We start from the raw sequence: 22,471 nt of genomic DNA, 5'->3' as shown, positions 1-22,471 counted from the left end.
GCTAAGTTAACACTATTTATGGTGTGATACATCTAAAACTAAGAATTCAGCAAGGCTCTGCTTTTGTTGTCGGTCTTTAATTCTTTTCTCTTTTTTTTCTTTTTTTATGAGCAGCTATTGTGAATAATTCATTCTGTTGGATCTGATTTACTAAGCACAAATAAAACTCTGGGGCAGATGGGGTTACCAGCCAATCCGGTAATGATATAATGAGAATTTCCTTATCAGCCAAGTGCTATTCTAGACGAGTTTTAAATAATAGGCTATTCTCTGGTTAAAGCGAGTGCGGCTCGGGAACATTATTAGCTTTCTCATTTCTATTAATTAATAAGTAATCGTGCCTGTATAATGGAGGAAACCTGTACAATGTTGTCCTGTGACTCCTCTTTGACTGTCACTCGATCGTCGTGCTTGAGTGAGCGTTGGGACGTGTTTCCATCCATTGCATATTTCATTTATACCTGGACATCCAAATGTAAGAGTTTCATGGTGCTGTAACTAACAGCTAAATCAATTCATGCCCTGGGCTGAGTTGAAAACTAATGTTATGTCCTGGAAAATGCCCTTTAACAGAATGACACACTAGCTGATACATATTCAAACCCTGACATTCACATTTTAAACATTATTCACACCTTAGATACTCTGTTTCGTGATCATCAAGTCAACCTGCTCACAAACTTATGCTTCCCAGGAAAACACTGAATGACGTCACAAATGGCACATTCATATGGACATATGAACAATATATTTTGAAATAGAAGTGAAACACTGATATACCACAGTGTTTGCTGTCAGATTATATTAATACACATATTCCTTACACTGCAAACTAATAGAAACATCATGATCATCCATGTAGGTTAGGCGACAAGCTTAAATGGACATCGATTTGGTTCAGAAACAACCATTAAATCATTTCCTGATATGTCAGAAATCAAATACTCCTTTTATCATGTGTCTTACGTAATCATTTGGTATAATTGCCTGCCAGTCGTGTCATTTCAATTCAAAAGCTCCTAATTATCATCTCTACGTGACAACTACAGTGCAAATGTTTGCAAAATGTAACAGTTACAATTGCACCGGAGAGCGTTGTTGATCATTCAGAACAGAAAGCCTGAAAATGCATAGTGTATTTCAGGTGAAAAGAAAATCATTGTATCCACATACTACAAACCTCTTAATGCTGTATGTCACTAGTGGTATAGCATCACTTTTGGGTTGTTTCACGCCCCCTTTGACCATATGCAGTACTACTACAATCATCTCAGGCGTGTGCAACAGGTAAAAATCCACGATAGTTACTCGACAAACACAAGACTAACATTGCATGACATGAGCATGCCCTAAACAGCCCTTATTCTCATGCAAAGGGATCAGTATACTGGATGTAAAATGTCAGAAACGGCCTCCGCTCCATATCCAACTCTTCACATGTGTGAGACGGGTCCTTCTCCGGAAAAATTTGTTTTGGGATCTAATATGTAGGTGAATGGATGCACAGCGGAGCTCTACTGGTGCGTCCAGGCTATTGTAAATCCATGCATCGTCATGCATTGAAGAGTAGGATCCTCGGCTGGAGATGTCCATGCAGCCAAACTCACCCAGAACATACTGAAGAGGGAGAGAGCGGTTGAAGGGGAAACTTTTCAGAGTCCGTTACAGTATAAACTTCTTCTTTCGCTTTTTTCCTGTACTTTTCATTGCGGGTAAGACACAGTATGTGTGCGTTTACATATTTGTGTGCATTCTGTTTTGAAACTGCTGTCAAATAATAAAAAACTATGTCCAGTGGAAGCTGTAGCTCGTCTCAAAAATATTTCAGTCACCACATTTGGATTTCACGTAAATGAAATTAACTTTTCAGTTGCTCCAGTTTGTGTGTGCATGTGTGCGTGTTTTTTTATTAATTTTTTTGCCATTTTGTCATTTTGCCATTTTTTCACTGTCATATGTTGAATTGAATCTATGTTGTGAGCCGTCCATACGTTACTTCATGCCACTGCGAAGCACCTGATTGGCTGCAATGAGCATGACACTGATGATGAAAGCAATCGCAAAGGCGCAGATCAGACTCTTCCGTACGCATGTTTGCTTCACCTGCTGGGTTGGACTCTCCGCTGAAGAAACAGAGAGAAAACAAATAAGAAGATCAAGAGAAATAAGGTGGTAAGGCAAGGTTTGGAGATGATGACTTGAAATAAATGAAAAATGTGTGAAGGTTTCAAAAGTGTTTGAAGACTCCCAGAAACCATAGCTCTGTTCCAAAACCTAGCAAGCTGTAGGACCTATAGACAATCTTTTTAGGCAGCATAATTTCATGAAAATCCATGAAAGAAATTGTTGGAAAGGTCAATTAGAAATGTTCATTTATTTTGCCAAGTACTGAAAAGTAAAAGTAATATTTATGTATTTGTTGTGCTCAATCAAGTGTGAGTTAGTCAAGTCTCATTCATGTTCAGTAAGAAGCACTATGATGTCCCACACACTATTCGTTAAATAGTTTAGGGTCTTTGGTTTTTGAAAGATGTCTCTTATGCTCACTGAGACTGCATTTATTTGATCAAAAATGCTGCTAAAACAGAAATATTGTGAAATATTATTACAGTTTAAAATAAATTATTTCAATTTGAATAGATTTTATAATGTCATTTATTACTCCAGTCTTCAGTCACATGATCCTTCAGAAATTATTCTAATATTCTGATTTGATGCTCGATAAACATTTCTTATTGTTATCAATTATTATTATCTTTTGATCAATTTATTGCATCCTTGCTGAATAAAAGTATTAATTCACATAATAAAATTGTGCACTGACCCCAAACTTTTCAACAATAGAGTATGCCTAGTTCAAGATATTAGGATTGTTGGGGGGTTCCTCCTACAAGATTCCAATTTAACCCGTTATACACCTGACATAATTAATCAAGATGATGAAATTATGATTTTAATCAAGATGATGAAATGTTTATTTTGACAGGAAACTAATAATAATTGAACTTGTATCTCAGCCAGAGGTGTGCATTATGAAAGAAAAAAATTCTCACTGTCAATGTCAACCTGGCAGTCCCCAGGGTTTTCGATGTGATTCTCCTCTGTCATGATGATATTCTCAATGTCCTTCATAGACAGGTGGTCACAGAAAGTGTCGTATAAGAGTCTCTTCAGCTCTTCCACAGTCAGCTTCTGCATATCACACTAAAAATAGAAACAAAACTGTAGAATTTCATTCTGAAATTCTTTATGCGATCTTCAATAGGTCTAAATACATTACTTTACTGTACATTATTGCATTCGGTTGACACTTTTATCTATAGAGACTTACCTGACATTAAAGGTATCCCAGACAGCAACATAGTCTCGGCCCAGATCCAGCCCGGCGAGCCCGTATCTGGTACACGTGGATTCCATACGACCCAGACATGGGCCGGATCTGGCCCGATACTATGTTGCTGTCTGGAATACATTTTTATCAGTTCATGCATTCCCTGGGAGTCAAACCCATGGCCTTGTTCACGAGTTCACACTTACAAATAATCAGATAGAGTAAAAGAGTATGCAAATTTGGTATGCTGTCCGAGGAGAGGGCTCTGAGCTCAGAATTTGGCCCAAACCCAGAGTACTCCCCTTGTATCCCTGGCTAGGATAGGAACCAGCCGATAGTAAGGAGTTGGTGTGGTGGAGGGATGCAGAAAACTGTCGAGGAACATAATTGGGCATGTATATATAGGCCTTCTCTCATGCTGATTCGATAGATCATTTGAATGTGTTCCTCCCGAGCTTCGTTAATAAAACATCATGTGTTGCTAACACCATGCTCTACTGTTTGAACCTCACAGTAGACATTTGGTCAAAACTTGATATTAAATTTGACATGCAACCAATTTCATTTCCATAATGTGACATATTTTAGAGTACAAAAGGATATTCAATATGAAAAAAAATATATATGATTTTGTCTTTCAGAGTTTAAAGGGATAGTTCACTTTGAAATTAAATGTTGGTATGTTTTAGCTTACCTCAAGGGCATCAAAGATGTAGGTGTCTTTTTTTTCCGCAGTAGTTTCAATTTTGATATATTTAGGTCAAACCGTTCTTGTCTGTCAGTCATATAATGCAGGTCTGTGGTCACTATCTCAAAGAGCATGCACAGTCCAAATTAAAACAATTCCCCATCGTCCAAATTAAACAATTCCCCATCGTAAGTACACATTGATGGCCTAAGACACGAAACGAGCGGTTTGTGTGAGAAAATGCACAGTATTTATATCGTTTTTACCTCTTGAACACAGCCACGTCCAAGTGATCTGAGGGCGCGCGCGCTTCCTGGTCGTGTGATGTGTGCGCAGACTGGTGCATAGATATATACACTAGATGTCGCCTTGGCTACTGCAGTTCATTGGAACGAAACCGTAGCCAAGGTGACATCTAGTGTATATATCTATGCACCAGTCTGCGCTCAGATCACTTGGACGTGACTGTGTTCAAGAGGTAAAAACGATATAAATGTGCATGCTCTTTGAGATAGTGACCATAGACCTGCATTATATGACTGACAGACAAGAACGGTTTGACCTAAAAATATTAAAATTGAAACTACTGCGGAAAAAAAGACACCTACATCTTGGATGCCCTTGAGGTAAGCTAAAACATACCAAAATTTAATTTCAAAGTGAACTATCCCTTTAAAAGCGGTCTCCAAATGAGAGGTAGTTGAAGGAGAGTCGCCATTAAGGGGTGGAGCAAGTTTTGCATGTATTTCGATTACAAAAACAAGTTTCTTTTCTTTCAAATAACATGTACTGATGAACTGCTGACTAAGAATTTTAAGAAAAGATAGGGTTGATTTTGATTTCATGCACACATATTAATAGCACTGAACTCATAATTACTCAGAGAGACGTTTAAGAGGAAGAACCCTGTAGCTATTTGGGGTCAAACACACTGCTAAAAAATGCACCAGCAGTGAGCTGAGATTAGAGAAACTCGCCCTTTGGGTGAATCACCATATGGCCCTTACAAATGATATTCTGCTCTTCTCACTTGGAGACTCAGTTATAAAATCTATTAATAAATCTTACTTAAAGTCATCATGTCACATCGCAATATATCGGCATTGAAGTGTATTCAGATTTGTAGGTTTTGTAACACTTTATTTTGATGGACATTATACTAAGCAACTATACTATAAGCAACTACATTTCAAGTAACTCTCATTTAAGTATTAGTATTAGACTGCCTGCTTAATATCTGCTAAAACTTTATTTTGATGGTCCCCCAAAAGACATTTAACTAACTATAACATTGCAACTACGTCAACTTATTCAACTAACCCAAACCCGAACCCATAAACTAGTCTTTCAACAGTCTTCTAATTCTCTAACTAGAGTTACTTGACATGTTGTTGCAAAGTTAAATGTCTAAAGTGGACCTTCGAAATAAAGTGTAACAGTAGATTTTGGTCATGTTTAAAGGATAGGAGGCCAATTCTCATAAGGTGATTCATGTCTGTTTGTGTGATTTCATAGAGAGAATTGAAAGCAGGGCCTAAAATGAACACCTGCCAAGCGCCAAATCCAAATGCGGTGTTGGTGAGTATATGAAAGGGTGTCAATCGGCAGTTAGCCGGTTACATTTTTATGAATTCTAACAATGCAATGTTGTGAGAACATGAATGTGAACAAACGTGAATGATGCCTGGGATAGTTGACAGCCAGCGCTGCATGATCATGAAAGTTTAAGCCTTGGCAATTTAAATATTCAAGCACAAGAAGACGCAAAAGGGAACTCAGTTCGTTACTCGCGCGCTGTTTGGGAAGTTTTCTGTGCGCAAACATCCGAAGCTTGCGCACACAAATCCGAATCTCAGAGAGCGAATCTCTTTCAAATCTTCTTGCGCTTGAACAGACATATTTAAACAAAATTATGTCAAAATGCCAATATTGAGGAGTATCCTCGTAGTCAGTTTTGCCTAAAGTGAACATAAACAGTTGAGAAAGAAAACGCATGATGGATCCGTGCATTAGCTCTTAAAGTGACAGCAGCCTAATATTCCTGCTGCTGTCTGTGTTTTTATATTAATCAAAATAGAAAGAAAAATGACTCACTTTTCTTGACTGAATAACTTTTACAACTTTGATAAGGATTAATCCATATTTAATTTAAACAGTGAAGACTATGCAGTGTTATTTTTGCATTTGATTCTTTATTACATTTCTGTTTCTGAAAAGTGAATTTTCACTGACATCTAAAATTTTGATGTCATAACTGCCTGTTTTTGTCAAAACAGTTTCATGGCTGGTCAATTTATTGGCAGGTGTGGCAAAAAGTTAGTTTCAGGCCCTGATTGAAAGCGTGTGTAATCTAGATGTAGTTTTGGTGTGTGACAGATGCAGCAGACTTTGTGCCTGTTGTCACTTTAAATAAGAGGGAAGTGGCTAATAATCACCTTCCAGAACACAGAGTCAAAATCGGTTCCGTTGAACTTGTCAGGCATCCCGGCAGCCGTGAGTTTGGGCCCCAGGAGAGTAACAAATTCCTCAAAATCCACCTGGCCGTCTCCTAAAAAACAGACCGTGAAGTATTAGATGGATTCTAGCATGATATCAAGTTCCAATTGTTGGCTCTATGAAACAAGTATAGAAATGGATAGAAATATATTTTCTGTCAGGGTTGTGAGTTATTTTGAATTTAATTGAGAATGCCTGCATAGAAAATTCCTGCATTTGAATCAAATTTGCATTGAGAGAATGCACTGTATGTAATGTAGAATAGTAAAATGGGAAAAGTAATTTCTTACGTACCTATAAACACGTTATCAAAAACAATCAAATAGAGCGGAGTTTCCCAACTTGGCGTTTGCGAACTGCTGGTGGTTCATGAGTTGATGAAAAGATTATAATTAATTCAATCCTAAAAATAAAATAAGTGAAATAAGTGAAATAAAAATGAAAGGCCCTCTCTGAGACGTTCTTTAAAGCACCGCCACTACAGCCATCAAAGCACCGCTTTCGCATTCAATTAATTTCAAGACAACTAACTTCAAACTTCAAAACGCCTACTGTCAAACAGTGTTCTCATTATCAGCCCATGCATAATCCACTTGTCTCCATGCGTTATGAGGAATATGATAGTTTGGGGCAATAAAAAGTCACAGTTGTTCAGCTTTTTTATTTGTTGAATATCTGTCAATTGTGTTTAGCATCCCTACAGTGCAGAGAAGTGCATCTGATTGGTGACTCATTATTTACTATTTGAAAATTTGAATATGTCTCGAAATGTCTTATTTGAGCAAATGAGCACATGTTGATTCAATCTTATTGACATTTTTTGGATGAACTGTCTCGTTAACTCTTTCCCCACCATGGACAAGATATTTCATAATGTATGACACAATGCTTCCCCGCCATTACGAGGTTTTCAGGCAATCCATGTTCTCACTGTTATACAGTTGGTATGGGGCTGTTATGGATCTTTTGAAATAGTACTACATCTCCAGATCCAAACACAAGTGAAGAAGATGATCTGCATAAACTGGAAGGAGCAGATAGAAGATTGCTTACACGCTATAAGCTAATGTGATCATTAAACATTCAACACCATATAAATTAAAACTGCCTAACGTTACCAAGCAAAATTGAGAGGTAAATGACTGTGCAAGCTTTGGGGGTGTTGATGGACTCGATCTACTCCATCAATGTTTTGATCATCTGAATCTGACAAATTTGCATAATGCCAGCCTATGGTATTATTCATTGGCTGTCCGCAAACAATGCCGACTTAGTACTTTGACCCGCCCTCAAACACTGTAGTTGTAGCTGAGAAGAAACATGTTGTAGCAACATGTTGTGTTGTTGACATGTCGAGAAGATGTTATGTTCTGCACTGTGAATCCACGTTGCATGCACTTCAAAAGGATGAGGACTCGCGCCCGAATTGATACAGTAAAACCGACGCCAAGGTTATTGTTCACATCACTGTGTATCAAGTGCTGAGGAGGCCTCCAGAGCCAAAATTCAGATATAATGAGTGTTTCTTTTCCGATGCGCAATGTAAGTGGTAGACCAATCACAACAGATTGGGCCATCTGACCAATCAGAGCAGAGTAGGCTCTTGGAAAGGAGGGGTTTAGAGAGACTGAATCCTTTATCAAGCTTTTTTAGACACTGTAATAAAAGAGGTGATGCTGCAATATATATTATGAGAAAATTGAAGTGTTTGTGACCTTGGATGCATGTAAACCTGTTGTAGGAGACCTTTAAAATAGCATAATATGGGCACTTTAAGCAGCCTGGTGGGAACATCAGCACACCAGCTTCCCAAGCTATTCTGGTCTTTTCTCTTTGCAGTCCATTCACAGTTTGTGTAAGTGTCTCCTCACCATCCATGTCGAGTCTCTGAATGATGACCTCTAGCTCGACCTCATTGGGCATGTACCCTAGAGAACGCATGGCCATGCCGAGCTCCTGCTTTGAGATGAAGCCATTCCCATCTCGATCAAACACCTTAAACGCCTCCCGGATTTCTGAGGAAGAGAGTCACACACAGATCTGTAAGACGGTGCTTTATTCTTCCAATTTTAAAAGTATTACTCTGCAACATTGTTATAAAAGACATATATTAAAATCATCACACCGAAGTGACTCAAAGAAAAAGGATGATTACAGTATATTGATTTTTCCCACAATAATTCACTTTCTGCTCCTTAAAAACATTCAGCAGAGCACAGCCTCTTTACTTGATGGATTTAAAACAAAGGAACAGGATGATTTCCGTTACATTCGTATAGGCTTGTTAAAAGACGGGAAAATGCCGCAATGCATACAGTCGGTTGAGCCGACTTGTTTCACCGTATATGCATTATACATCATCATTAAGTCATTTGCAATTTTCCACTTGTCACGCCATGATGCCATATTCATAATTATGAAATATGCACCACAGGCTGCAAGATATTACTATAAATCCAGATAATATATTCAATACGGAGTGTGAACAGGAGTATTCGGTACGTGCACGGCTTGCTCACTGTGCTGTAGGTTTGATAAATGGCTATTTGGACATGGGATCCAAACAAAAAAGCACATTAACTCTATCGCTCCCCTGAGTGAAGGATATTAGGGAGGAAATATGAGGAAAAATACAAGAAATTATGGCACTGCGGTCCATAACAACAGCAACAGATGGAGAAAGCAACTTTACTCCACATTACAGTGGAAGTAAGCAGATTTTAAATGGAAGTGAAGTGTGGGCTCTATTTTGCTCATTTCAAAGCCAAACTGTTTAGCTGCAAGCAACACATTTGGATGCCCAAAAAAAGAAATGAAGTTTTAAAGAAAAACAGGATGGTTCTAAGATGCCATATCAACCAGACGGGAGAAAATCAAACAGGATATTCAGCCTCATTTGCAGATTTTAATGATCATTAACATGCTCATGTTATCACCCATCTTTTAAGAAGCTCAGCAAGTAGATCATTTGTGTATGCAACTTTTTTTCAACTTTTCACAGACTTTTTAGAAGTGCCATGAATGCAATCCAATAATAATAATCCTTAACTATATAAATGAAATTACAATTCTAAATAAACTTTATTAAATAATATAATACGACTACAGTTGAATACTTGAACAGTAACTAATAAAAATTAAAAGTGCTAAAAAACTCATTTCAACGTTATTGAATATTGTGCAGTATGTTTAAGTGCATCAAAACATTGTAAAGTACAAATAATAGAAATTATAATCTTAAAATAATGCAGCTCAACTGCATCAATCATTATTCAAGTCAAGTCACCTTTATTTCTATAGCACTTAATACAATACAGATTGTTTCAAAGCAACTTTACAGTGACAAACAGGAAAATGGTGATTCAGTGATGCAAACAGAATTCAATTTTGCTGTAAAGCATCTCTAAAAAGACAATACTAAACAGTAATTAGTCAGTTGGAATCACTTGATTCAGTTCGATTCAATAACTGTAAAATACATAAATTATGAAATAAGTTCAATTAAGCTATAAATTAGCTCTGGAGAAAACAGTGATGTCATTGTCCAGCTCAGTTCAGTTCTCATCCAACAGTGTCAGTGCCAAATCATTAATATTACTGAATATTAAGTGTTCCCAACTAAGCAAGCCAGAGGCGATAGTGGCAAAGAACCCAAACTCCATCAGATGACAGAACGGAGAAAGAAAAAAAGAAAAAAAAAAAAAACCTGGGAGAAACCAGGCTCAGTCAGGTGACCAAATCCCCTCTGACCAGCGAACGAACACTGTGTGATTTTGATTATTATGAAGAACAATATAATTAAATAAAGCTTCAATCTAATAAATAATAATGTCTAAGTCTAATAGTACAGAAATAGACAACAGGCCTCTTGTCTAAATATATCCTTGACTGAGATAATTACTGCTATGCACTACATACTCCATACAGTGACTCAACCCATGTGACCACAAAGGTAAAGTACATGATACAAGTGTTTCAGCATTTGTTTTGACTGACTGATTCACTTTTAACCTTTAGCCTTAAATGGAGCACGTACAAGATTCGAATACGCTGACTTAAGAAGTATGCTTTGGGCCAATCATAAAGTTCTAATGGACGGCGCACTGTTTACAGTAAGCTCCATTGCTTTTTAATAGTTTTTTTAAGGTAAATATGCGTTAGATGGACATCTATGATGTAGCATTGCGTCTCGTGAGAAGGGTATAGCTGCAGTCTGGAGATCTCCAGATGGGTGTGGAAACTCCAAAACGGGGTGGGAGCTCCAAAATAGGGTGTGGCTTCCTCCCATTGACAGACAGGCACATGACAGCTCGCTGCCAACCCACCATTCATTTATATAGGCATATTTATTTTTATAGCAGAGAAGATCAGAGAAATTATGTTTAATTTTCAAACTTTTCTTTTTAAAGGTGCATTGCGCAAGTCTCTGAGTTTTTGCAGAACTATGCCCCCTCTGGCGGCAAGCGAAACTGCAGCCAGAAGTGTGCACGCTCACGGACAAAAGTTTTCTTTTTTTTTTATCTTACGTGGAGTTTGCGTTGGTGTTTGAAATGAACTACAAGCCGGTCTCTTAGAATCCATCTTCTACGGAGAATGGCGGCGAATACACAAACCTGCCAGACAGCCAGGTGAGCGTGCCGTGAACGCGCATGACGTCACGCCCAGTCTAAAATTCCGGCCCGAATCCCTCTTATTTATTTTACTTTACAGGATTATAGAGACAATCTCAGTGATCAGAGAAGGGCTCATTCAGCCCATCAGGCAATTGTTTAAGCATGTATGGGTTAGAAAACGGGTATTTTTAACATGAAAAAGTTGCTTAATGCACCTTTAAAGGACAAGTTCGGTATTTTACACTTAAAGCCCTGTTTACAGATCGTATCTGATGAAATAGAACGGTTAAGATTAAAATTTGGACACATGCTGCTGTCCCGAGAATTTTAGGTTTATTTTCGCTTCCCCCCCCCACCCCCACAATGGTTGTCTATATGCACTGGAAGATTCCATCCTAAAAACACATTAAACTTTCGTTTACAAAGACGTGAAACTCACCGAGTGGTCAGGGGTGTTCACTGATATGTTCCATCAAAAATCGCTGAAAAAGATGCATTCCAACAGGTTTTATCGTAGTTTTTGTCCAACTCCATTGACTTGTATAGGACGCGCTGTGAGACCGCAGCACCTTTACGGTATTACTCCGCCGCTTCTTCTTCTGCTTCTTCTGTGTATTCAATGAAATGCCCGTGGTTTGCTTGCAATTGGCAAAGGTGCATTATCGCCACCAACTGGGCTGGAGTGTCTATTATTCAAGCTCTCAACGGAAGAATCACGGGTGTGACGCGTTTGGCAAAAAAGGTCCAAAAAAGCGAAATAAACCTAAATTTCTCGGGACAGGAGCATGTGTCCAAATTGTTATCTTAACCGTTCTATTTCATCAGATACGATCTGTAAACAGGGCTTTAAGTGTAAAATACCAAACTTGTCCTTTAAATGTAAGTCAATGACAATTGGCTGAGGCCAGAGCCAATGTCGAAAGTCTTTGCGTGTGGACACCCTGCCCCCTTTTGGAGGTTCTGCCCATGTTTGGAGTTCACGCCAGGTTTTGGAGATCTCCAGTCTGCAGCTATACCTACTTGGAGTATTTTCAGCCTGTTGTGCTCGAGACCCTGCCTTCTTTTCACCCATTCATACCGTCGGTGTATGAATGGGTGAATGTGAGGCTATGTAAAGCGCTTTGGTGGCCATAGGTCTCTGAAATCGCTATATAAATGCAGTCCATTTACCATTTTTACCATTTTCTTTTCTATTTATCAGCACTGCGGCTTTGCAGTTGAATACTAGGCCTATAAAGCGCATCTCGTGTTTTTAAGATCAAAAACGCATTCTGTGTGATCATCCCCTTACCCCTGTCACTCAGAACTTCTGTGACAATTTTTTTTGTCAAATTTAGCAGAAAATTAAACTTAAGCAGTTCTCGTGTGTGCGAATGAAGACAACAGCGCAACATTTAAAGATTTTTTTTTAAATGTTCGCCTGTTGCTAGGCAACTGCACAACTGTTCAACTGTTCAACTGTTCAAACCCACTATTGTAAGGGTTGTGATTAGACCACAGCCCTTCCAGCATGATAACGCTCGCTTGTCACAGTATATATCAAAAGTTGTACCTGCTCATAAAAATAGCACTCTCTATAAAAATAATAATGATATCTTTGAAAGCCAAGCATGCACCTAAAAATGAAGGGTTAGGGTTACTTTTTAATAAACAGATTTCAAAGAATTTTGAAGCTCATTATTGGGAAAGATTACAAGCAAAAATATATATATACTTTAAGGTATCATATATGACTTCAAAAGACGCACAAGTAAAATGGACAACTTTTATGCTATTTTTATGCTGCTTTGTATCATTTTTGGAAAAGGATAAAGTGAAGAATTTTCAGCCTGTTGTGCTCGAGACCCTGCCTTCTTTTCACCCATTCATACCGTCGGTGTATGAATGGGTGAATGTGAGGCTATGTAAAGCGCTTTGGCGGCCATAGGTCTCTGAAATCGCTATAGAAATGCAGTCCATTTACCATTTTTACCATTTTCTTTTCTATTTATCAGCACTGCGGCTTTGCAGTTGAATACTAGGCCTATAAAGCGCATCTCGTGTTTTTAAGATCAAAAACGCATTCTGTGTGATCATCCCCTTACCCCTGTCACTCAGAACTTCTGTGACAATTTTTTTTGTCAAATTTAGCAGAAAATTAAACTTAAGCGGTTCTCGTGTGTGCGAATGAAGACAACAGCGCAACATTTAAAGATTTTAAATAATTAAAGTTTAAAGTTTTTAAAGTTGAAAGATTTCTGATGACTGACATCCCAAAATTTACTGGTATTTTGGTGCTGATGTGTGAATGGTCTCTTAACGGTAAAAAGCCTGAACGTCGTTGCTTATGTGAACAGCATGTTTGTGTATCTACGGTAAAGTCATTCTGGTAATTTTACAGTAATTTACTAGGATTACTGTGAAAGGGGCTAACGCGCTATGTAGGTGTTGTTTGGAACAAAGAACCAGGCCTCTGTCACAACCAAAAAACCCCATAATGATGTGTGAAATGTGGGGAATTTTGGGAAACTACCGAGGCTCAATAGTGGACTCAAATATCTTCATTGTGCAACAAAGCTTTTGGGAAACCCACCACTGCCTGTTGCTAGGCAACTGCACAACTGTTCAACTGTTCAAACCCACTATTGTAAGGGTTGTGATTAGACCACAGCCCTTCCAGCATGATAACGCTCGCTTGTCACAGTATATATCAAAAGTTGTACCTGCTCATAAAAATAGCACTCTCTATAAAAATAATAATGATATCTTTGAAAGCCAAGCATGCACCTAAAAATGAAGGGTTAGGGTTACTTTTTAATAAACAGATTTCAAAGAATTTTGAAGCTCATTATTGGGAAAGATTACAAGCAAAAATATATATATACTTTAAGGTATCATATATGACTTCAAAAGACGCACAAGTAAAATGGACAACTTTTATGCTATTTTTATGCTGCTTTGTATCATTTTTGGAAAAGGATAAAGTGAACAAATGAACGTGAAAATGAACGAGTACTAGTGCTGTCATGATACTGGAATTTTCACCTTTTGATACAATACACTCTAAACAAAAATGGTGCTAAATAGCACTAAAAGTGGTTCATTGGCTTGTAATCATAGGGGAACCACTTTAAGTGCCATATAGCACCTACCTTTGTCAAATGGTGCTATGTAGAACCATAAGAGGTGCCATATAGCACCTTAACATAGCATGCTTACAATTAAAAAGTTACAAAAGTTATTCAGTCAAGAGCAGCAAGTGATTTCTCTTTGTCTTTTTTTTATTAACATGAAAGAGCAACAGGTTTATTAGGCTGCTGTCACTTTAAGAGAGTGTTTATGGATTCAATACACTGTTACACAACATGCTTTTTCTCTCAACTATTTTCCAAAACGAGCTGGATTTACCTGAATACTCAGCAAGATGAGCATTTTGACATAATTGTTTATGTATTTTACCGTTTAACCGCAACAAGCAACAAAAAAGAAGTCAATTTAGTACTCGCGATCTGTTTGAGAGGCAGCTTTATGAGAGCGTTACTTATAGATCAGTGGTGCATGTGCTTTTTGTGAGAGTGTGAAACCTGCGGAATGACAAAAATTATGCGCAATACAAGCACTTTTCATCCAGAGCAAAGAGTGAGAGGAGGTTGGTGTGTGTCATTTCAGCTGGTATCTGTGTATCAATACTGCAGAAAAAGAGTAGGCCTATTGGAAACGTTTCAGATATTTCAGTATTGATACATAATAATATTGATATGTCTGACAACACGAGTACTATTTCTTTTTTTAAATGTATCTTTTTTTGTGTTTTGCAGGAGAAAGCTATTCATGCAGTTTTGGAACGATACGTTGGTGAATGAATGAAAAATTGTGCACTTTGCCATTCATGTGTGACTTGATTTTAAAGCGTTCATCATTCAACTCCATCAACCAGGTACTGTAGATCTGAACAGCTTATTTTTTACTGTTTTTTTTTTTCAAAACAAACCAATAACCAATGTGCCTCGAACCACACCTGCAGTATAATTTACATAAATTACAACTTTCAGCTCATTGCACTTGCAATGTTCATAAATACAATAAGCCTGCACTTTCTTTTGTCTTTGAAGTGAAACAGAAAATGTTTTCTGTAAATTTTGTGGCATGAGGCAACAACAACAGCACAGAGATTTTCCAAGTCTTGTGAGGAACAGATAGCAATCCGATTAAGGGATTGCCACGGGTTTCCTTGGAGTGAAAAACATTTCGATTGGGGAAGTCCTTGCCAGAGCACAACATGCTGCCAGATGCTGTGCTACTGGCAATGATTAGATTTGTTGGGAAATTTCAGTTCTTTGCCAAATTAACTTTTACCTACCATATGTATTTCTCTATTATTTCCACCACTTTATTATGATTTTTTATCTCAAACCACAAAATTCATTGAAGCCTAACAGATCTCAAAAAAAGACTTTGCTAGCTCTTCTCTAAATGTGTCATTCTCTGATGTTGTTTACTTCTGAATATGTGCACTAACTTTATTGCAAAAATATTTAATAATTTACACAGTTAATGCTTGTCTGACATTAACTGTCATCCAGTCCCTTTACACAGAACCAGTCAAAACACTGATTTTCACTAGGGGAAACATATGGATATACAGTCCTGAACAAAGAGTAGCTATGGAATAGAGAGTAATGAAGTTTTCTTCAAAGAAAGCTAACTAATCACTTTCCTGTGTTAACTTTCTCTTTGTGAGCCCCTTATAGACGGATTAAACTGTCATGACAGCCAGTCCAAATCACTGCTCAGAAAGAGAGAGATAACATATCCATACTTTTTTTCCTGTCCTACAGTGAGATAACGGATGTACAGAGAAGAGTAGAAACCCGTTTAAACTCCCTCTCACGTGGCATTCATATCTGATGACCATATGCTCAGGGGTTTGTCATTGCATTAAGACTATAAGAATTGGTTTCAATGTAATTATAGCGTTTCATTTTACAGCTTTTAATTTTAGTAACCAAATTTTCTTCCATTAAGTCTGCTACTTAATTTTCTAAAGATCTGTTCATTAATGGTTTTGCAATTGACATCATTGCTGTTTTGTTTGAAAATAGTCCAAAAAAGTTCTGTCAACACTGTCAACCATGTGATTTAAGCAGAGGATAAGCCAAATATTCACTCTGCTCATTTCCATTTAGTGAAAATAAATGGGGATGTTATATGGACCAAAATGTCTATATTTTTATAATTTTATCATGAGTTTGACAGCTCCGTCCGCATTCATTTTGACTGAATGAAAAAGAGCTGTTTAAACATTCTGCCTAACATCTCTTTTTGCGTTCCCGAGAAGAAAAGGTCGAACAGGTTAGAAACGACATGAGGATGAGTAAATGATGTTCCGATTCAATGATTGTATAATCAAATCATGACATCACACTACCAACAAATCACAAAGTGTTCAGATCAAATTCTGCCATCAATACACTTTTCTGTCCGTTTGTTGTCCTGGGATTTTTTTCTTATATTGAACCTCTGTGTTTAATCCGCTTTCACCTTCCTTTTAAAAGTCCCGGGAGCTTGAAAGGGCTCGCAGGATCTCTATCATCTCAAGGCAGGGTGCTTCTAATACATGCTGAAGCCCTGTTTGATGTATGAAGGTGAGGTTGCACTTCAAAGCTGTAATGTGTTCCCACAGTTCTCATATAGAGATGTTATTGAAAGAGAAAGACATGAAAGTGCATGTGTGGGGTTAAATAATGTTCAAGTCTTCAACACAAGCCTTTTTCTTTCTCTCAAACACACTTGCAAACAAATTATGCAAGGAAAACTTGAATATAATCCATTATGTATGCAATGGCTCACTCATTAGATTTTCATTTAAAGTAATTCATGATGATGGATGGATGGATGGATGGATGGATGGATGGATGGATGGATGGATGGATGGATGGATGGATGGATGGATGGATGGATGGATGGATGGATGGATGGATGGATGGATGGATGGATGGATGGATGGATGGATGGATGGATGGATGGATGGATGGATGGATGGATGGATGGATGGATGGATGGATGGATGGATGGATGGATGGAAAAACAGGGCCGTCACTAACTTCATAAGAAAAGCATATAAATATATTAATTCCCAGCAATACTTGACTCCAATCCCACACTTGGCAATTCCGGTCAGCTATATTCCATAATCTCTCATTTCCCCTGTGTAGATCTATCAGCTGTGTTCGTCCCCCTTCCACAACAGGCTTCCCTCAAATTATCTCTTTATGTAAAACTCTTAAAAATCATTTTCTTCAGAGGCAGTCTCCAACTTTGTGGTTTGACAATGAGAGTGTGTCTTTATACTAGCATGTCTATGTGCATCTAACGCCTGTGTGTGCGTGTCCTCCGGACTATTTTTAAACATCTGTGGCAGGCTTAATCCATCTTGTGTGGTGAGGCGGCCCAGCCGATCTGAATATTACAGTAACCATATTTTAACAAGACTCTGGAGTATTCACATAAGCATTAAATACATCGCAGGGCCGCGGTGTCGGAGGGGGGTTCTCTCGTTTGGCAGTCTGATCCTGTAAACCTCCAGAGGAGCCTTAATCACACACGGTTTCGGGTTGCGGAAAAGCGGTTGCATTTGCCTCCCGGTCACCTGAATAAAGGCCACTAAAAATGGCAGTTAAGCTGGGAGACATTGGCAGTGAAACTCATCCTTATTCTTATCGTGCTTCACTATTATGCATAAAAGATGTTTTTTAAAATGTAGGGTCAGTGAGGATACAACACTATCAAAGCAATTTTCCAAATTCCACCATAAAATAAAGTATGATAAAAAGATTAGGTGAATTCACTAAGGATAAATTGTGTCTGCTGATGGCTCCGTTTATTTGCATGCACTCTCTGCATTGTTTTATTGTCCGTTTCACTAAAAGAATGATGTAAATCAAGTAACAGCAAAACGTGGCACAAAATCTGCACTGAACGCAATTTTTCACGGCACAATTTTTACTAAAAACTGTCCATGCTCATGAACACCAGTGTCTAGACTGTGATCAATCTTTCTCTCCATTTTTTTCTGTCTCTATCCACTATGACTTTTGAATAAAAAAGGAGGCAAAAGTCTCCCCAAAAATTAAAGAAAAAGTTGCAAAAGTTTTATAAGCAAAAAAAAAACAAAACAAAAAAACAACAATCTCAAACTTACAATAAAGGAGAGACCCTAGTCATATCTAGAGATGAAAATAACATTGAGACTTAAGTGTGGGATTTTTTATTTGGTCCTGCAATAACAACCACCCTGAAGGCCCTAGCAACTGCATAACAATATCCTGGCAACTATCCACATCACTCTAGCATCACAACAGTGACTGTTGCTTGGCAATCAAAACGCACATGTTCTTCAGCCACTAGCAGCACCAAAACATCTTACAAAAACCATAGACTGTAAAAAAGATGGAAAATGCGCCTTCACTCTCTTCCATTGTAGAAAAGTAAAGATGCCAATGTCCTGTCAATGAGCCTGCGCAGTAGTTAACCCTCTGAGGTCTGAGCTGTTTTCTGGGCCTGGAGGTGTTCTGACATGCTCTGACATTTGTGTTTTTTTCTGTTACTAGTGACATTTTCATGGCTAAAGTCTAATTACACTGTATTCAGCACAAACTCTGCTACAATAATATATCAGCAGCATGTATGTAAAAGTTTGTAGTTTTGAGATAATGACATTTATGCGTGGTTTGTGAAAATACAAAAAAAAATTGTCACTGAAATAAGGCCATGAAACCCATACTGATTATTTCTTCACAAGACTTTTGAAAATTGTATGACGTAGCCTAGAATATTTGCTCCAAAACTATGTGAAAATCACCCTGACTGCTCATTCAGATAAGACAATATATTGATTTAAAATTTCTAAGACGTGTTTTGTGTGACAAAGCCATATTCGAAGAGGCGTGATCATCTCATGAATATGTAAGCTTTTAACACCTGAGAAAGACAAAGACACTCCCCTAACTGCCCTATTAGGAGCGATCAGGCCCTGTCATTCAGAGCAACCTTGCACAAAGAATGAGGAGATTTAAAAAAGAATGGCTTTTAGATTGTTTGGATTTATTTACAACACAACATAATCCAAAAATACACAACAAATGACAAAAGAGCACATTGAAAACAATGATCCAAAGACAGAGACCTTTGTGCCATTCCTAAAAACATTGTACATACCATTTCCAAGGTGTTTGATTTTCACTTTACCATGTTCATGTACAGAGACTCATGTGAATGTTGAAGTCAGCAGGACTCAGTTGCATCTGGTCCCTGAAAGAAAAGAAAAAAGTGAACATACTGGTATCAAGAGAAACTAGGCCTGCACGATTTTGGGAATACATTTTAGATTTTTCTGGTTAAAATTGCTTTTTAAAATTCACAGAATACACACACACACACACACACATGTTTCCAACAATATATAATATAAAGAACACCATATTTGTTGTGCCTTGTAGGCATAAGCTATGTCCAGTACTGCATAAAATAATTTTATTTTACAAAGCAGCCTATAAATCTTCCAAAAGATTTCAGTAACAATGCTAGAGAAAAATATATTGATTATCTTATGTTACTTCAAATGTTTCCATTCGTTATGATGATATGAAATGAGATAATAGTAAAAACATAAAGCCTAATGTTTGGTGCATTTTTCCTTTCAAACGCAATCGCGCTCCAAAATATGATACATTCAAACCCACAGCGCGCTCCAAAATATGATACATTCAAACGCCATCGCGCTCCAAAATATTAAACATTATGGTTATACATATCTATGTTTGAGCAGATATCCACAAACAGTATTTAACAGTAAACACGGGTCTAAATAGTATAATATTCACCATATATCTAGCAACAGTTCAACTGCAATGTGAAGTTTATGCAACAATACCATAAACTAATAAGTAAGAATTTCTTACCTTACATCTTTCTTGTCTTCAAATCGCATTCTTCTTCTTCTGATGTAAATCCAATGTAAGCTCACAGCGCGTCTTCCAAACTCGACGAAAAGCAGAGACTTGTGAAGTGTTTTGGTGTTTTGTGTTTGAGGTAACGAGGGCGTTCGCGTTCCATGTGGAGATTTGCATGTGAATCTCTTTTGCGCGAGTGGGCGTGGCCGAATTAAAAGTAATTAGCAAGCGTTTGAGATACTGGACATCCTGTTGGTTTTATACAAATTACTTAAACAGAGAATATTTGTTTTCAGTTTGAATCCGATCATTTAAAAGTACACACTTAAATGTGTATAAAGGTATATGGCTCATAAATGTGTGAATAGTATTCGCTGAGTTTTGTTTCAGTTTATAGACGTGCTCAAGAAAAAAAAGTTCACCGCGACGGAGAGGCAGAACGCACACCCTGTTTATTTTCTTTATTTTACAAAAGCACAATGTTTTGATTTGATTGTAAGTGGACACATACAAAAGTAGAAATATCACAGATTCTTTTTTTATATTTCTTTTTTCTGTATAACCATAAATGACGGAGTAATTTAAGTTTATTGTACTACAATGTGAAGAAAATCCAGCAAAACGCGGGGGCGCGTTTTCCGACCTCAGAGGGTTAACTCAGGACGCGAGTCTGCGCAGTAGTGAACTCGTAACCGCGCAGTAGTGAACTCGGGGACCAAGTCTGAGCAGTAAGGGAACTCGGAACTGCGCAGTAGTGAACTCGGGACCCAAGTCTGCACAGTAGAGAACTCGAAACACAAGTCTGCGCAGTAATGAACTCGGAACCCGAGTCTGCACAGTAAAGAACTCGGAACATGAATCTTCACAATAGAGAACTCAGGACCCGAGTCTGCACAGTAGTGAATTCGGAACCCGATTATTCACAGTAGTGAACTCGGAACCCGAGTCTACACAGTAGAGAACTCGAAAGACGAGTCTGTGCAGTAGTGAACTCGGAACCAGAGTCTGCGCAATAGTGAACTTGGAACCCGAATCTGCGCAGTAGTGAACTCGGAACCCAAGTCTGTGCAGTAGTGAACTCGGAACCCGAGTCTGTGCAGTAGTTAACTCGGAACCCGAGTCTGCACAGTAAAGAACTCGGAACACAAGTCTTCACAGTAGAGAACTCGGGACCCAAGTCTGCACAGTAGTGAACTCGGAACCCGATTATTCACAGTAGTGAACTCGGAACCCGAGTCTGTACAGTAGAGAACTCGAAAGACGAGTCTGTGCAGTAGTGAACTCGGAACCAGAGTCTGCGCAATAGTGAACTTGGAACCCGAATCTGCGCAGTAGTGAACTCGGAACCCAAGTCTGTGCAGTAGTGAACTCGGAACCCGAGTCTGTGCAGTAGTTAACCCTCTGGAGTCTGAGCGTTTTTTGGGGCCCTGGGGGTGTTCTGACATGCTCTGACATTTGTGCTTTTTTCAGTTGCTTATAAACATATTAATGGCAAAGGTGTAAATTCACTCTATATAGCACAAACAGGACTACAATAATATGTGAGCCACATGTATGTACATGTTTTCATTTTTGAGAGAATAATGTTTATGCGTGGTTATCGAAAAAACTAAAAATTAAAGTTTTTGAAATAAGGCCACAAAACACATACTAAATATGTGGCAATAAGACTTTTGACTAATGGATGTCCTCGCCTATAGTTTTTTCTTCAAAATTATGTGAAAATAGTCTTGCTTTATCGTTCACATAAAACCATACATTGATTTAAATTGATGTAAAACAGGTTTTGCTTGGAAAGCCAATATGCGAGGGGGGCGTGAACGAGGAGTGGTTTACACCTTAGAATACACCCACTCTGCATAATTAGCCATTCACTCAGGTGTGACACTGACTGAGCCACAATGCAATGACAAAAGATATATTTAGAAGAAGACTTATATTGACCATTTAAGATTTTGCTTACATCTATCTTGTAAATATGTTTTGCTATTTTATTAAAACGGTTACAATTACAACAATAATTACAATTTCAACAATATTTCAAGTGTACTCTTTCTTTGTAAAAAAAATGATTAGGCCTACATTTTATCTATGTATTCATTAGTTTGAATATAACCAACATTGGCACAGCTAACATCTTAGTTGATGACTTTATTTTTGACAAAAATAGTATTTTATATATAGAAATTGCTAAACAAAAGCTTATTTGATGTGGCAGTATATTCTACAGTAAAAACTGTACCCAAATCTAGTCAACAAAATGTTGTCTTTCATATTTCGTCTGACTGTAACGTTGTTTTCATGAAATATTAGGGCATATTGTTAATTTGCAGTTTAATACGTTGCTTATACAAATAGCCTACATTTTATTTCAACATTCAGTCGATGTTTACTTATCTCAGTATAGCAATGC

At 37.8% G+C, this 22,471-nt stretch overlaps 1 protein-coding gene across 1 annotated transcript in view; it reads right to left on the bottom strand.

Moving 5' to 3' along the window:
- The window catches only part of cabp7a (calcium binding protein 7a), a 55,012-nt gene continuing 32,541 nt past the window's right edge, over window positions 1-22,471 (bottom strand). Inside the window, exons 2-5 of the mRNA XM_082170871.1 lie at window positions 8,387-8,530; window positions 6,455-6,567; window positions 3,054-3,204; window positions 1-2,123 (exon numbers count right to left, since the gene is read on the bottom strand). Of these exons, the coding sequence (XP_082026997.1) occupies window positions 1,993-2,123; window positions 3,054-3,204; window positions 6,455-6,567; window positions 8,387-8,530 (539 nt within the window). The 3' untranslated portion in view covers window positions 1-1,992. The remainder of the gene's footprint in view (window positions 2,124-3,053; window positions 3,205-6,454; window positions 6,568-8,386; window positions 8,531-22,471) is intronic.

The sequence above is a fragment of the Leuciscus leuciscus genome (assembly GCF_965113295.1).
Source record: "Leuciscus leuciscus genome assembly, chromosome: 5".
Classification (NCBI taxonomy): domain Eukaryota; kingdom Metazoa; phylum Chordata; class Actinopteri; order Cypriniformes; family Leuciscidae; genus Leuciscus; species Leuciscus leuciscus.
The sequence above is the reverse complement of the archived record's forward strand: the minus strand, read 5'-3'. Positions and strand labels throughout refer to the sequence as shown.